This window comes from Aethalodelphis obliquidens, unplaced genomic scaffold (assembly GCF_003676395.1).
Source record: "Aethalodelphis obliquidens isolate GAN/ISIS:26980383/991018 unplaced genomic scaffold, ASM367639v1 scaffold15, whole genome shotgun sequence".
Lineage (NCBI taxonomy): Eukaryota > Metazoa > Chordata > Mammalia > Artiodactyla > Delphinidae > Aethalodelphis > Aethalodelphis obliquidens.
Window position 1 is genome coordinate 554,150 of NW_020837959.1, and position 15,810 is coordinate 569,959.

The following is a 15,810-nucleotide window of genomic DNA, read 5'->3' on the forward strand; positions in this document are numbered from 1 at the left end:
GCCTGCGCGTCCGGAGCCTGTGCTCCGCAACGGGAGAGGCCGCAGCGGTGAGAGGCCTGCGTACCGCAAAAAAAAAAAAAAAAAAATGTATTTAAAAGGACATTTTTCCATGAAAAATTATTTCTTTCATGATAAATTATAGATTTAAACATCAGCCTTCTGTCCTTTCAGCCGTCTGTAATATGAGTGCTGTTCACCCACCCGCCCTCCTACGGTTGTCACATTTGGGAGGTAAAATACACATTGTTGTCCCAAAACCCCACACCGGAAGCCGCGTCACGTGCAGGTGGACGTGTGTGTCCGCGTCTCGTTGCCCGGCCTCCTGTGCCCCCTGTCGGGGGGACGCTGTCCAGAACCGCTGTGTGGACCCCACCTCATACTGGGAACGATCTTCACGCCACAGGCGTGCTCGCTGCCCAGCCCGCAACCCCGTTCGTGAGACAGATAAATCGGGGTGATTTCACAGGAGAGGGGAATTCACTCAGATTTCCAGAAAGTGTGCCTAAAATGTGTGGTTGGTTTGGCATTCAAAAATGTGACCCACTCAGGCCTGGGGCCTGGAGACCCAGTCTGGGCGGGTCGGCCCGTCACAAGGTGCAGGGCCAGGGAAGTCACCTGATCTCTCCCAGGCCCCGCTGCCCCGTCCTCTACCTGTAAGACTGGAGTTCTAAGAGGCGTTAATAGAAACTTCACCAACTGTAACACGTCGTTCAAGGCCTCGTGGGTTCTGACATGTAAGAGTTCTGTTCAGAGAGGTTATGGAACTCGGACGGGCCTGTGAGAATCATGAGGTGTGTGGCACCGTTTCATTCTTGAGGTTTAAAGTTATGTAGAGAAAAGGTGTTCTGTGGAGTTGTTTATCAACAGATACCAAAACAGTGACAAAGGCTCTTCCAACACTTGTAGGTTTCCCTTCTATAATACACGTTTAAGTCGTGCGTGCTGTGAAAGTGCTGAGGACTCTGGAAACACTAAAATTCTCTTCCTGGTGTCATGGTGCCTCTCAGGTCTGTTCTCGGACGCTCGGCCCTGGATGTCAGGGTCCTGGATGTCAGGGTCCTGGATGCCAGGGTCCTGGATGCCAGGGTCCTGGATGTCAGGGTCCTGGATGTCAGGGTCCTGGATGCGAGGGTCCTGGATGCCAGGGCCCTGGATGTCAGGGTTCTGGATGTCAAGGCCCTGGATGTCAGGGTCCTGGATGTCAGGGTCCTGGTCCCACGTCAGGGGAGTGGCCACCACACTTGGGACCCTCCCAACCTGTGTCCCTGCCGCCTTGTTACAGGATCACGTCCCACACGGACGGCCTGGGTCACATACTTTCCTTTCTAGGTATCACATAGTATCTGCTAAATACACCTGTTCCACGTGGGCGGTCACAGATCTCATAATACACGAATTTCCTTGAACTGGCGGGAGTTACGTACCTAACTGATCCACTGAAACGCAAACTATACATACAGTGAAGACATGCGGGTTAACCAAATGTGGGAGGTTTAACACACGTGGCCTCCCCGTGCCTGCCGGGAGTTCCTGGGCTGGACAGCATCACCTCCTTCCATGTTGGTGACATCGCACGTGTCAGTGTGTTCTTTTACCTTAGTAAACGCTTAAGTGGGATATTACATATGTCTCCAGCTCCAGGCTCTGTGGGGACAGCCATACCCACGACTCGTGGCACACGGCCGGGGCTTGGCAAACACTGCAGGAACGATGCAGTGGGCTCGCCTCACCTCTTCCTCTCGCTGACGTCGGCCAGATAGTGTGGGATTGCTCTTAGCATCTTGACGACAGTGTCTGCTGCCTCAGATTCAGCAAAAGAGACCAGCCGAAGACGGTACCTCTGCCTCAGCGATAGACGGCTTCTGCCACAGGGTGCCTTTCTCCCTACGTGGGTGGCTGTCTGAGGGGCTGCCCTCGGGGAGGGAGCCTGCACCCTAGCAACCCGGGCCAACTGCACTGGTCGTAAAGGACTTTTTGCTTTAGGACCTCTCGGACTGTGCCGGCCAGAGTCGGGTTCCAGAACCTCTCTTTTAATAAGTGCTGTGATGATACTACCCATTCATTTACCTTTTCTTTTATTTTCTTGCCACGCCACGCGGCATGCGGGATCTCAGCTCCCCAACCAGGGATCCAACCCGTGTGGAGTTGTAACCACTGTACTGCCAGGGAAGTGCGACCCGTTCATTTAAAGGCATCTTAGTATCTTGTTATTGAAGGAAACTTAAGTTTTATCAGACGTGTTTCTTACATCCCGGCGTGACGCCCTCCTGCTTGTCCTGGTCTGACGTGGGACCAGAACCTGGGGGACAAGGGGCCTGGGGACAGAGGTGGTAGCTCTCCTGACCCCTCTTTTCAAGTCAAGGTCCCTGGTTTGCAGGGCTTCCCCCCACTCTCAGCCTCAGCACGGCCGTGAACATCCTCCCCGTGGAACGGGATCGGTGGGAGGACGCTTAAGGTGCGTGAGCCTTCACGGGGCGCCCTCGCCGGCCCCTCGGGGCTCCGGGCTCTGCGCACACACGGAGCGGCCGGGAGGCTGGCTGTCGGGGAGCCTTCGCTGACGCTGGGCCGCGGGGACGCCCGTGATCACGCACGCGGCGGCTCCACATACTTTCCCCCTTCGCACGTGGCAGTTTTCTACCATAAACACGCTTTATAATCAACGAGTCCTCCGGAAAACAGAGCCGTGCGTGTGACAGCCGAGTCGCAGCGTGGAGGCCGCCGAGCGCGATCCCATGTAATTGAAAGTCCCGGAAAGGCAGAGCTACAGAGACCAAGTGGGTGGGTGGAGGCCCAGGGAGCAGAGGGGCCGCGGCTCGGGCGGGCTCTCCGCCTGGGCCGCGGGGAAGGTTGACACACGCCGAGTGACTGGACCGAATGCAGTGAGCCCGACAGTGCGCGAATTACACCTGGAAGCTCTAGAAACGTGTGCATCTCCCCAGCGCGCCGTGCAGACCTCCCTCTGAAGCGGTGCTCTGAGCCGCAGGTGCCCCCACTGAAGAGCCAGCCCTGGGTGCACCACGTGGCTGCGGGCTGCGGGCCCAGACGGCTTCCTCATTGGTGCCGACCGCCCGCCCGGGACAGAAGAGGGCGCCTGGCCGATCGGGGAGGCTCCCGACGGCGACGCGGCAACCAGAACAGGGGCCGGCGGGGTGGGCTGAAGGCTGGGCACCCGGCAGCTGCCGGCAGAGATGGAGAAGTTTCAGGCTGCGATGCTGCTGGGGGCCGTGGGCGATGCACTCGGGCACGGACACGCCTTCGGGGAGGACAGCGCCTCGGGCCCCAAGGTCCAGAAGGAGCCGGGAAAGGTGGGGGGACTGGACCACCTGGTGCTCTCTCCAGAGAGGTGGCCGGTGAGCGACAACACCATCATGCACATGGCGACGGCAGGGGCCCTGGTCACAGGTGAGGCTCAGCCCCAGCGTGCCGGCGGGCGGGAGCGCGGGATCCCGCGGTGAGGGGGGGGGGGCCGGGGGTCACCCGCTGCCGCTGCTGAAACCAGCTTGTCACACCCGGGTCCCCAGCAAACCGGACGTGCCGTGGGTTGTGTTCCCACGCAGCCTCTCGGGTGACAGTATCACTCTCTGCTCATCTGCAGCCTCAGGTTCTTAAACCGGGACTTTCATTGTTTTGTAAACATTCACTCGGCCGAGCCTCTGTCTCTAGGGTTAAAACCAGCCGAACGGCTCGCTTCGGGGTTTGGAATGAGGGCTCAGCTTTTCACTGCGGGTAGTAAGCCTGCTTCTGAGTTTATTTCAACAATACATAAAATAATAAGCCAGTTTGAAGTTTGGACCCATTACGATGAGATTTGGGGGAATTACTTCTAAATTCCAATGAACTGTGGTTAAAACGCCACCTACCAAAATAGGATTTAGCTCGGAGAGTTGCTGCAGTTTCCCAGTTGTCCTAAGAAGATGCTATGACTTGAGGGGAGACACGCTTCCTTAAGGAGCAGGTTGATTTTAGGAGCAGGTCTTCACTGAGTTTCAGAGAAGCAGCGGGTGTCTGTGAGGCGCACCTTCCCCACAGGTATCGAGTGGTGAGCTCGTCACTGCAAAATTAGAACTTACGGCAACTCTGAAGTGGCTGGAACATACGTGTCACCCTGTGCTCACCCCGCGGGCCGGTGCCAGCAGCCGGGTTTAGCTCTGCTGTCACCGCACAGGAATGCCGTCTGCTCTGCCGGGTCCCAAGTAGCCGGGGGGAGAGCTAAGGCACCTCAGATAAGACAGCGCCACAGCAAGCTGGCACAGCAAGTGTCCTTCTGGGTCTGCAAACTCCGAAACTGGGGGCAGTGGGGGCTGATTGTGAGGCTTTCAGGCAGGTTCCTGTGTCCCTCCATGTCAGTCCGTGTGCCCTTGTGTTGGTCCTCACCTGGCAGAGCCCACGGCGTGTCTCCGTCCCGTGCGGCGGCCCCCAGGACAGCTCCCGGCTCGGCCCCCGACGAGAACGTGCTCCCCCAGGTTGGATCGAGTCCTGTCCCCTTGGCAGGAATAGGGCGGAATCCGCCCCGGGTGAGGACGGTGGCAGTGGGCCCAGTTCCGATGGCTGCGGGCGCAGCTGGACAGACGCACGCCCTCTGGCCAGCGGGTCACCAGGGTGCACTCGGGCAGGCCTGCGCCCCCAGAAGCTCGTCAAGCGAATGTGTTTTCAGCTCCCTAAACATACAAGTTGGAATTTCATTTACGTTTAGTTTTCAAACAGCCCAGCTTTTTTCTTTAATAACTTTGGAGGGTGTGTGGCCTCTGTACACCACGCTGTGGATTCATTTAATGGCAGAAGTGCTCAGGCTTTGCGATTGAAATCCATTGGCCAGCTCTGGCCTCGGCAAGTGACCGCCCCTCGCTGAGCCTTGTCTGGGAGGAAACAGTAGACAGACAGGAGCCTGACCCTGCAGTGATGGGCGCGTTGCGGGGGGGGGGCGTCACATGAGGTCACCCAGTACAGGTCAGCCAAACCCGGTGCCACCCAAGTGACAGCCTGGGCGCCCCTGTCCTGTGGCCCATGGTCTCCGAGGGACTCGAGACCATGCTTGTCCCCAGAACGCCTTCCCACGAGGAGGCAGTGGGGACGGTGGGCAGCGGGCCCTTGGCGGCTTCGCTGACAGGGAGATGGGAGAGGGTCAGCTCCCTGTACCCTGGACGTGGGTCCCCGAGGGCCCGAGGAACAGCAGGTTTCGGGCCAGTTGGGCGTCTCAGATAGAACCGCGAGCCGTGTGTGAGGATCCTGGGTTTTCCTAGATTCTGGTGTGTAGCTAGAAGAGGCACAGCAGCAAACCACAGCATCTGAAATTCAATGAGATCCACAGCGCATCGTTCGTCTGCGGTCAGGTTTCTCCGGGGAGCCAGGGTCCTGTGAGCCGACCCCAGACTCTCCCTCCTCCTGGGGGGATGGGGCCAGACGGCGGTTGTCGCTTCCCTTGTCGCTGCCTTCCACCCGCCCCTTGTCTGACCCTGCCCCCCACACACACCCCTTCCGCCCCAGACTTCTGGTGCCTGGACGACCTGTACCGTGAGATGGTGCGACGCTACGTGGACGTGCTCGAGAAGCTCCCGGGGCAGCGGGTAGACCCGGCCACCGTCGAGGGCTGCTCGCAGCTGAAGCCCGACAACTATCTCCTGGCCTGGCACACGCCCTTCAATGAGAAAGGTCAGAGCATGAGTTCCTCTCCCTCCAAGGCCATGGGGCTACAGGGCCCCGCGACACTACCCTGCCTGTCACCCCACTGACCGGTCGCCCAGGGAGCCAGCCAGCCTGGGCGCCGGCTTCAGAGTCACTAGCATGCCCAGCTCCTCTGTCACCATCCCTGGTTTAGGAACATTTTCCCACTGCTTTCCCTTTACATGTGTTATTTTTAGCCAGTGCATCAAGGAAAGCATACACCACCTGCATAAATGTCTGTCTCTGTGATGATCTCATGTGTCCTCGGGGTGATGTTGTCAGGCAGCTGCAGTCTCTGCCCCCAGGGCCTCTGCTCCTGGGGTCCTGGACACGCCCTCCGGGTTGACTCTGAGGGCATACCTGTCCTTCTGGGTTTACCTTGAAGGATGCCATCAAATCAAATGTTACTGGCACATAAAGAAGCGGGAGACATGGTCCATAACAGAGAGAAACAGCAGTAAATCAGAACTGACAAACCCTGACACAGTCACTAAAGTTACCAGGTAAGGATAGAAAATAGTGTGGATTCGATATTTCTGCAAAGTTAAATAGAGACATGTAGGGATAAAAAAGATCTACGTCACAGTTCTAGAGAAAGACAGTGCAATGTCTGAGTTTAAAAATCCACTGACTGAGGGGCTTCCCTGGTGGCGCAGTGGTTGGGAGTCCGCCTGCCGATGCAGGGGACGCGGGTTCATGCCCCGGTCTGGGAAGATCCCACATGCCGCGGAGCGCCTGGGCCCGTGAGCCATGGCCGCTGAGCCTGCGCATCCGGAGCCTGTGCTCCGCGACGGGAGAGGCCACAGCAGTGAGAGGCCCGCGTACCGCAAAAAAAAAAAAAAAAATTCACTGACTGAGATTAACAGCAGATTAGACATTTCAGAAGAAAAGGTTAGTGAGTTCAAAGGCACAGCGATAGAAACTATCCAAAATGGGACATACAGAAAACAAAAGAAGCGCAGAATGTGGAAAGGGCACCAGGGAGCCACAGCGCAAGTCAAGGCACTCACGCACCTACAACTGGAGCCCTTAAAAGGGGGGGGGGGGGACAAAAACGATGGAAGAGATAGTGGCCAAATTTCTCCAAATTTGATGCAGAACGTAAACTCACATGCCCAAGAATCTCAATAAATTCCAAGCACAAGAAACACAAAGCAAACGACATCAAGGCACATGGCAATCAAACCGCTCCAAACTAATAATAAAGACAGGAACACGCCTGCAGTGCCGACCACCAAGGCAGAGACGGCAGGTTCTCGCCAGAGGCAGAGCCATCCGGGTGCAGAGAAAGCACCAGCCAGGCCGACACCCAGAGGACGCCTTCCCGAGCGAAGGCCAAGTGGCCTTCGCAGACAAACGAACTGAGGAGTTCATGCCGGGCAGGTGCCCAGGGAGAGATGCCCAGGACGTCCTTCGGGCAGGAGGACACTGCCAGTGGGGCAGGGAGGCGGTGGAAACGGTGAGGACGTGGGTGCTGACTTATTATTTAACCCTCTCTAAAAGATGTGGCATTAAAAGGAATAACGATGTGGGCTTCCCTGGTGGCTTTTAAAAAAAATGTATTTTGGGGCTTCCTTGGTGGCGCAGTGGTTGAGAGTCTGCCTGCCAATGCAGGGGACACGGGTTCGTGCCCCGGTCCGGGAAGATCCCACATGCCGCGGGGCGACTGGGCCCGTGAGCCATGGCCACTAAGCCTGGGCGTCCGGAGCCTGTGCTCCGCAATGGGAGGGGCCACAACAGGGAGAGGCCCGTGTACTGCAAAAAAAAAAAAAAGAGGAAACATATCGTTGAAAGCATACTGTGTGTGCAATTCTCTCTCTTACGTTTCCCAGAAGGAGCATTTCCTCATCCCATCAAAAATCCTGTTTTTAATGGCTGCTTTGCAACTTCTTTCCTCTCTTTTCTTTGTCAGGAATGTGGGCAATTTCCCTACTTTTGACTCATTTAAATGACCCTGTGATAATCATGGTAGCACATAGTTTTTGTACATCTTCATATGGTTCGTGAGAGCTAGACTTCCAGAGCCGGCGTCCCTGGCACAGAGGTCTAAGACCAGGTATCCCACGTTCCACGCAGGCTCCGGGTTTGGCGCTGCCACCAAGGCGATGTGCGTGGGCATGCGGTACTGGCAGCCGGGGCGGCTGGAGACGCTCCTCGAGGTCAGCGTGGAGTGCGGCCGGATGACGCACAACCATCCCACAGGTGAGGTAGCCGCGGGCGGCGGGGAGGCGTGGGGAGGCCGGACGGGAAGGCCTTCTCCCCGCTTCAAAGTTGGTCACGTCACAAGAAAAGCAGGACGGCACCGGTTCCGAACGAGCCTGGGGTCTGGCTGGAGCCCCGGGAGCCGGCACTTCGGCCGGGCTGTCCAGCGGGGAGCCGGCGCCGCCGTCGGGCCCCGTGGGCGCTGTGCGCCGCGCCCTAGCCGGGTCCGGTGGCTGTGGCGGCAGAAGCCGCTCTCCCCGTGTGTCAGGACAAAGCGCTCGGGGTGCGCAGGGGGCCCACACTCCGGGCTGGCCCCCAGGGTCGGGCTCCAGAGGGAGGGCGGGCCTGCCGACCCAGCGCCCGCCCGTGAGACGTGACCGGGGAGCAGCCAGCTCAGCTTCAGGAAAGGAGAACCCTCCTGAGTTCTGGCTGAGCTCGGCTCCCGGCCCCCGGGGTCGAGGGTGTCAGCTGCTCTCGGTGACTGTGCTCCTTTCAAGGTCACCTGCAGGGTCCGGGCTTACTGGTGTCGCTCCCGAGCCGCGAGGGCCACCCTGTGCCCTCCAGGAAGCAGCCGACGCGGGCGCCGTGGCACCTGAGTCCACAGCAGGCGTGGCCGCTGAGCCACGGACCCCACGGATGAGCCCGTCAGATCTCTGAGCACAAAGCCATGTAACTCAGCCGGGCGGCAACGTCCGGGTGGTGGAGAGGAGTTTGCTAACCCCCGACTCAGCAGAAGTGAATTAAACATAAACAGCCTTCCAACAGGAAAATGTTGAACGTTTGGAAACAATGCCATGAGTACGAGAGCCTGGGGTGAGAGTTTAAACATCTATAACATTGGTTAATTTATTGCCCACTCTTGTTGTGGCCTCTCCCGTTGCGGAGCACGGGCTCCGGACGCGCAGGCTCAGCGGCCATGGCTCACAGGCCCAGTCGCTCCGCGGCATGTGGGATCTTCCCAGACCGGGGCACGAAACTGTGTCCCCTGCATCGGCAGGCGGACGCTCAACCACTGCGCCACCAGGGAAGCCCTGCCCACTCTTATTAAAGAAATGTTGTTTCACATGTTTAAGAGCTGGGTAATTTATCTATTACTAGGCTGGTGACTAGGGTCGGACAGCACACACTTAATACCGGGAAGCACGTTTTAACTCCGCTCTCCTTTGCAATTTTTGAACTGCCTTTGGAGGCAAGTGTCAGTTTTTCTTACCTTTACTGCCTGGGAGCGTGCGTCCCAGATCTGGAGCTGAAGCACCCCATGACGGGAGGTGGGCTGTGGCAGGTGGTCAGGACGGCAGCTGGACCCCGGGCGCGAGAACCAGACGCTCGTCCCTGCCCCAGAAGTGGTTGCGGCTGACGCCTCCCTGGGGTCCCGCTTCCCGTGGCCACTCGTGGGGCAGCTCTGCAGGGGCTCACCCGGGCTTGGATCCCGTGCCCACAGCAGCGCTTAGAGGTGGGGATCGTGCTCTCCCCACCCCGCCTCTGCCCCCTTGCAGACGGTAACTGAAGGTCAAATTGGCAAAGCCCAGGGACACAGCGTGTCCAGCACCTGGGAGGGGGCGTGGCTGGTGCCAACTTTGACCCTCTCTCCTGCCACCCCAGGCTTCCTTGGGTCCCTGTGCACGGCCCTGTTCGCGTCGTATGCCGTTCAGGGCAAACGGCTGGAGCAGTGGGGACGAGACATGCTGAGGACAGTCCCGCTGGCCGAGGAGTATTGTAAAAGGACCATCCGGCACCTGGCAGGTGAGCCCAGCCTCCCTCCTGACACCCTCCCCCGGCACCTTAGAAGGAGGTGGGCTCCAGCCACACCCAGAGCAGACTTGGACAGACTGGGGGGGCCGTGTGACAGGCTGACCCTGCAAAGAAGGTCTGCAGTATTGCCTGGCCAGAGGGCGGAGGGTCAGGCGAGCACGGGGATCCCCTCTGGGTTCTCGAGACGCGGGCACCCCCCCGACACACACACCCGTCATCCACGAGCCGTTGCAGCTGCTGCTCCAGACTTTGCAGCAGCGTCCTCCTAAAATAACTTCAGAAAAGTCGCTTCAGCACCTCTGGGGCTCGGAGGTCAAGCTGCTAGTTAGGGATAACGAACGTCCTCTCTCCTGACTTTGCAGGCACAGTGTTGAGTTAATAAAAATACACAGGTTCAGGGCTTCCCTGGTGGCACAGTGGTTAAGAATCCACCTGCCAAGGCAGGGTACACAGGTTCGAGCCCCGGTCCGGGAAGATTTCACATGCCGCGGAGCAACTAAGCCCGTGCGCCACAACTACTGAGCCTGCGCTCTAGAGCCCGTGAGCCACAACTACTGAGGCCGCGCGCCTAGAGCCCGTGCTCTGCAACAAGAGAAGCCACCGCAGTGAGAAGCACGCTCACCACAACAAAGAGTAGCCCCCACTCAGCAACAAAGACCCAACACAGCCAAAAATAAATAAAATTAATTTTGAAAAATACACAGGTTCAGAATTTTCAAGAGAAGCCACTTAAAAATAAAAATACTGCGATCGCTGCCTTAGTTCAGCGCATTGTCAAGCAATTCTTTGGGCTGGTTTCGATCTCCATCTTCCTTGCTGGTATTTCAAAGTAGCTACAATGTGAGCATTTTCGAATTTCCTGAGCCTTAGCCGAGGCGGAGGGCGTGGGCTCTGCCTCCTCCCTCCCGCCCGCTGCCCACGGCGCCCAGCTGGACGGCCGCCACAGCCCGCTCACCTGGCCTCTGTGTTTAGAATACCAGGAGCACTGGTTTTACTTCGAAGCTAAATGGCAGTTTTACTTGGAGGAGAGAAAAATCAGTGAGGACACGGAGAACGAGGCCAGCTTTCCCGACCGCTACAGCGCGGAGGAGAGGGACAAGGTAAGTCTGCCGGCGACGTGGGTGGCGAGCAGGAGCTGTCGGGGCCGCCGCCTGCCGCCCCCGGCTGTACGGGACCCCGCGGTGGAGGTGGGCTGAGGGAGCAGCTGGCAGGCGGGGCCGTGGAAGGCTTTTCGAAGGAAGCCCATTGCAAATGGATGGTGCTTTTATCTTTTCATTTTCTCTGATTATAAGCACGATTTGTGCTAGAAAAGTTGAAAATGTGAAAATAGTCCATCTCACTTCATCTCTTCCAGGGACTGGGGATAGAGGGATGAATAAGTCTGTGCAAGCCACCGGCATTCCCCATGCTGAGAAACCCCCCCAAGTGGCTGAAATTGTCAGGATCGTGTTTGGTAGCATAAGAGAAACCGCTGTAACTGCAGTTTAACCAAGACAGAAGTTCATTATCCTCACGTCAAGGGAATCAGAGCTGAGTCAGAAGCCCCTTGCAGTGAGGAGCTGAGGATCCTCTGTCTGGCTGCTCTGCTGTTCTGCGGGCACGCCTCATAGTCCAAACTGGCTGCTCCCACTCCAGCCAGCACATCTGCATTCCAGGTGTCAGGAAGGAGCAGGGGGAGAGGAAGGGTCCACCCTTCCCTTTTTAGGTGCTTCCTACCACCCTTTCATTTATCTCTCATGGGCCCCCCGACGCAGAAAGACTCAGAAACACCATTCTTCTTCCTGTGGAGATGCTGTTGCCCCAGACCGACACTGACTCTGCTGCTAAGGCACAGGGGTGTGACCTGCCTGCGTCCACCTCCCCGGCCCAATCTGGCCCCTGCCCCTCGTCAGCCTTCGCCACAGACCCACAGGGACCTGCTCTGAGCCACCAGCTGCTCAAGCCACCGTGGCCTCCCCAACCATGTCCTCCAGCCGGCCTGCGGCCCTGACCACACGCGGCACCCCTGCCCGGCCTCGCGTATCCCTGTGCCCCACGCAGACCTCACATCACGCAGTGGCGCCCAGCTGTGCTGTCACAGCAGCCCCATCACAGCGCTCCAGACCCCCTGATGGCTGTCGCTGCCCGGCAGCTGGCATGTTTGCTTATCTGTGGCACGGCTGGAGTGAGGCACACGGGAAGCCAGTGCCCACCCGCAGCCCTGGGGCTGTGCACGGCACACGGGGGCGCCACGTCGGCGCACAGATGAACCCAGAAGCTCGTGCCCTAGTGCACGGGACGTAGTTCCTGGCGGCCTCTGACCTGTGGCGCTTTCTCCAGACCTACAGGAAATGGAGCTCGGAAGGTCGAGGGGGCCGGCGGGGCCACGACGCCCCCATGATTGCCTACGATGCCCTTTTAGGAGCCAAGGGCAGCTGGACGGAGCTCTGCCACCGGGCCATGTTCCACGGAGGTGAGATGTGCCTTCTCGTGAGTGTGAAGTAAGAGGCCACCAGCCAGGCCCTCCTGCCGGGCCCCGGGCTCCCCACCTACACTGCTGGGACCTCCGGGTGCCCAGGTGTGGAGACGCGACACCTCCCGGGGCGGGGGAGTGGAGAAGGGGCAGCGGGTCAGGGCCGCCGGCGGACGGGGTGGGCAGGAGGCTGAGAGCCTGAAGCGGGGGCGGCGGGGGTGGTGCGCGGCGCGTGCGCAGGACCCGCGGGAGGTGCTCACCCGAGCGCACCAGGGTGTGCGGCTGTCCCAGGAGGGGGAGGGGACCCCCCGCCCCCGTCCCCGGCACCTCCCAGAGCAAACCTGGGCTTTGGCTGAGGCCAAGGGCGGAGGCTGAGGTGGCCCGGCCTCCTGGCGAGGGGGCAAGGGGGCAGGGGGGCCAGGGACCGCCGTGCAGCCCTGAGGGCCGTGCTTCGTTCTAGGTGAGAGCGGGGCCACGGGGGCCATCGCCGGCTGCCTGTTTGGGCTGCTGCACGGCCTGGACGCCGTCCCCGCGGGCCTGTACCGCGAGCTGGAGCTCAAGGAGCAGCTGCGGCGCCTGGGCGAGGAGCTCTACCGCCTGTCCACGGAGGAGAAGTAAAGCCCCTTCCCCGCCCCCAGCCCCTGGCGGCCCGCTGGTGCCTCTGGGGCCCCGGGGGGCCCCCCGCAGCTCGTGTGACATCTTAACTTTCCTCCCGATTTCAGAGGCCTAACTGCTGTATAAAACACATCGTTTGTCCTATGAGAATAGTCTTCCCGCCCTGGCCAAGCCTAGTGCCTCACTGACGTCCCTCTGGACGCAGCAGCCCCACCTCCAAACGCGAGGCCGCGGAGGGCCTCTGGGACACTCGGTGTATTTTATCCTGTCGCAAAACTAACGCATCTGCTCACTGATTCCAATAGCACCCATAGCACGATGGCTCTGCTCGGACGGCCTCCTCTGTCTGCAGGGCGCCCAGCATGGTCTCTTTCTAGCTCTTAGGCGTGCGGTCCGACACCTGCACACCTCGGCCCCCAGCCTCACGGGGCCGCACCTGGCGCTGCGTCTGCGTCCTCGCCGCCGCGTGCCCAGAGCAGCTGGAAGAGCGGCCGGCGCCTGCGCCTGCGGGGCCGCGCGCTGTGTTTAAGCTCCAGCCCACGTGTGTCATCTCACTAGATTTAACGCCAGCCTCTCTCAGAACGACTAACTGATGCAGCCAGGAAACGGGGGCCTCGTGCGGCCCGCATCCTCCCACGTGCCGCCCTGCCCCGGGCTCGCTGACGAGGACAGAGCTGGCCCTGTTCCCCGTGGCCGGGGCTTCTCCACACTTGCTCTTGTTAAAAGTAACCCTGGACACAAATCTCTTTGAAGTAGTCTCTGGTGTGAGTAAAGTAGCGGTTGGTGATTGACGTGTAACGTGCTTTGGCGGCTTGGCTGGGCCCGTCTCGTGACCGCTGGCCCCGCGTGCTGAAGGCTTGCCTTGGCGCACAGCCGGGCCCGTCCCTGCCGGACACGCAGACGCTCAGCCCCGAGGCACCTCCCGGCGTCCTGGGCGAGGGGACGGGATGGGCATGTTTTCCACAGAATCCATCACTTTGCACTCCTTGGGCAAGGGAGGCTCTCGGCTGTGCTGGACAGAAACCTTGGGCCATCCTGCACATGGTAACGCAGTGGGCTCCACGCCGTGTTTCTCAATAACTGGACTAACCTTTGCTGCTCGAGATGCTTTGCAGTCAGAAGAGGCAGAGGGGGGGACGCTCCACCACGCGGGGTCCAGATAGGTTTAGGGGGGCTGGGAGATTAATGACAATTGTCTTCCAGGAACAGAACCCAATTAAGGTAAGTCGACACTTGCCCAGACACACACGACAGGCTGGGCTTCCTGTGTGGAGTCTGTCCCGTGTCCCCGGCTTTCCCGAAAAGCGGCCCTTCACGATCTGCTGCGCGGAAGGGAAGTGATCAGAGGAATGGGGGTGGCTGGATTGGAGGCCACTTGGTCTCCACCTTTAGTGACGATGTAGGAGAATTAAACCCATCCTGAGAATCAGGGAGTGAGTCTCCTTATAGACTGATTAAATTAAAACACATGAATAGAAATTCACCAGCATCATAAAGTAAGAGTGGAACTATCTCCCCATTTCCTTTTCCTATTCCAGAGAAAGGCAACAGTTGAAAAACAAAACCATAAAAAGTAATGGCGAGAATTCCATACCTACTCAAATTGTTTTAAAATTTAACACTTGCTGATTTCATTTTTATTAGAAAAGTGATACCTGCACACGGCTCCAGAAACTCAACCCCGTAAACGGGGCATGTGGGGAACAGGGTTCCTCCCAACCCTCACCCCGACTCACATCACCAGGCGCCAGAGAAATCGTTGGTCACGATTCCTTCGTGTCCTTCCAGAAAGTTCTCTACACATACGGCTGGGAAGGGGGGGTGTTTGCATACATGCATTTGTGTTACACACACACACACACACACACACACACACACACACACACGACTTCCCTCCACAAATAGGAATGACACGTTACCTGTGATTTGCTTTGGGAATTTTCCACTTGACGGCTTTCTGGATACTTTTCTGTGCAGTCACACGTGTGCCCCTCGGGATTTTTAACTCTTGCCTGAAATTCCGTTGTTGACGCGCGCGAGCTATCATGCTGTTTTCCTCCTGCACCTGTGGCCACACCCCCGCCTCAGCGCCCGGCGGGAAGGGTTTGCGTCCCCAGGGACAGGTGCACGGCCCTGCCCTGTGGCGAGCTTCCAGACTTCAGGCCGATTTCAATTAATTCCTGTCCCCAGACTCTTTGCTTAGAGATCGTGCATTAGATTTCCCAGCGTTTTCATGTCTGGAAGCCAGATGATGTCCCCCCCAGCCCCCCACGGTCGGGGGAGCCACTCGGGGCTGAATCGCGGGGCAGGACCAGAAGGGCCCCCTCGGAGGGTGCAGCGGCCCCACCACCAGGTCTGCCCCTGAACCCGGGCCTCCTTAGCGGGGGGCTCCGCGGCAGCGCTTGACCGCCCCGTGCTGTGGGTTCAGGGGTGGGAGAGGCCGTCCGACAAGGCACTCCCTGAACGCCCCGCCGGCCTCCCGGACCCGTCGAGGCTTCACCACAGCCCCGAATCCGCAGGCAGAGCCCTCGGTGAGCTATGAGCCCAGCACCCGGAGCAGACGGGATGGGAAAAACAGACCAGATGCCACGTGATGGAGCAGGAAATACCCAACTTGACGTTTCACCCAAACACGGGGTTTAAAAACCTCATCACCGAAATTCACCCCAAAGGTGGGAGTAACTCTTAGGTAAGAGCGCGGACACCGTGACCACTTGAGTTAAAATCTCTCCCGTGTTGGCTCATTTCCAGTTAAGAAGTAGAAATATAAGGCGAGCACCCCTGCACCCCTGATGTTACAGGGAAAAACCAGCGTGGGGGAAATGGCAGCCTTGAGGCTTTCGGGGCTCCACGCGCCCCCGTCACTAAGGGTGGCTCCGGCGCGGGGCCACACACTAAGCCGTGCCTTCCCCTGGCTGGCGCTCAGGCTCTGGTGCCCGTTGACACCCAGCCAGAGCCCACGCCTGGCCCCAGGGGCATCTCCCCTCAACTGCCAGGCCCCCGGGGATGCAAACGAGGAAACACTTGCTAGCTGGAGCCTGACCACAGGGCCCTCTCAGAACTGCAGCCCCCCTGGGGGCACAGGACCAGGGGAAACCCAGAGACACCCCCCCAGGGTCCCAAGTGTC

General features: G+C 59.0%; 1 protein-coding gene across 1 annotated transcript; it reads left to right on the plus strand.

The window, feature by feature from the left end:
* Positions 1-28: 28 nt before the first annotated feature.
* On the plus strand, positions 29-13,420 carry ADPRHL1 (ADP-ribosylhydrolase like 1). Its single transcript, XM_027115776.1, has 7 exons — positions 29-3,402; positions 5,485-5,649; positions 7,738-7,863; positions 9,466-9,606; positions 10,588-10,715; positions 11,935-12,067; positions 12,528-13,420. Exons 1-7 carry the CDS (start codon positions 3,189-3,191, stop codon positions 12,683-12,685), a joined length of 1,065 nt encoding a protein of 354 aa, XP_026971577.1. The 5' UTR covers positions 29-3,188; the 3' UTR covers positions 12,686-13,420.
* The last annotated feature ends 2,390 nt before the right edge of the window (positions 13,421-15,810 follow it).

What these genes read in the sequence shown, in the direction of transcription:
- ADPRHL1 (XM_027115776.1), top strand. Translation starts at nt 3,189, where the DNA reads ATGGAGAAGTTTCAGGCTGCGATGCTGCTGGGGGCCGTGGGCGATGCA. An exon ending in GGCAGGGGCCCTGGTCACAG is followed by an intron (nt 3,403 to 5,484) that starts GTGAGGCTCAGC and finishes CTTCCGCCCCAG; the next exon opens with ACTTCTGGTGCCTGGACGAC. An exon ending in GCGCGGAGGAGAGGGACAAG is followed by an intron (nt 10,716 to 11,934) that starts GTAAGTCTGCCG and finishes CGCTTTCTCCAG; the next exon opens with ACCTACAGGAAATGGAGCTC.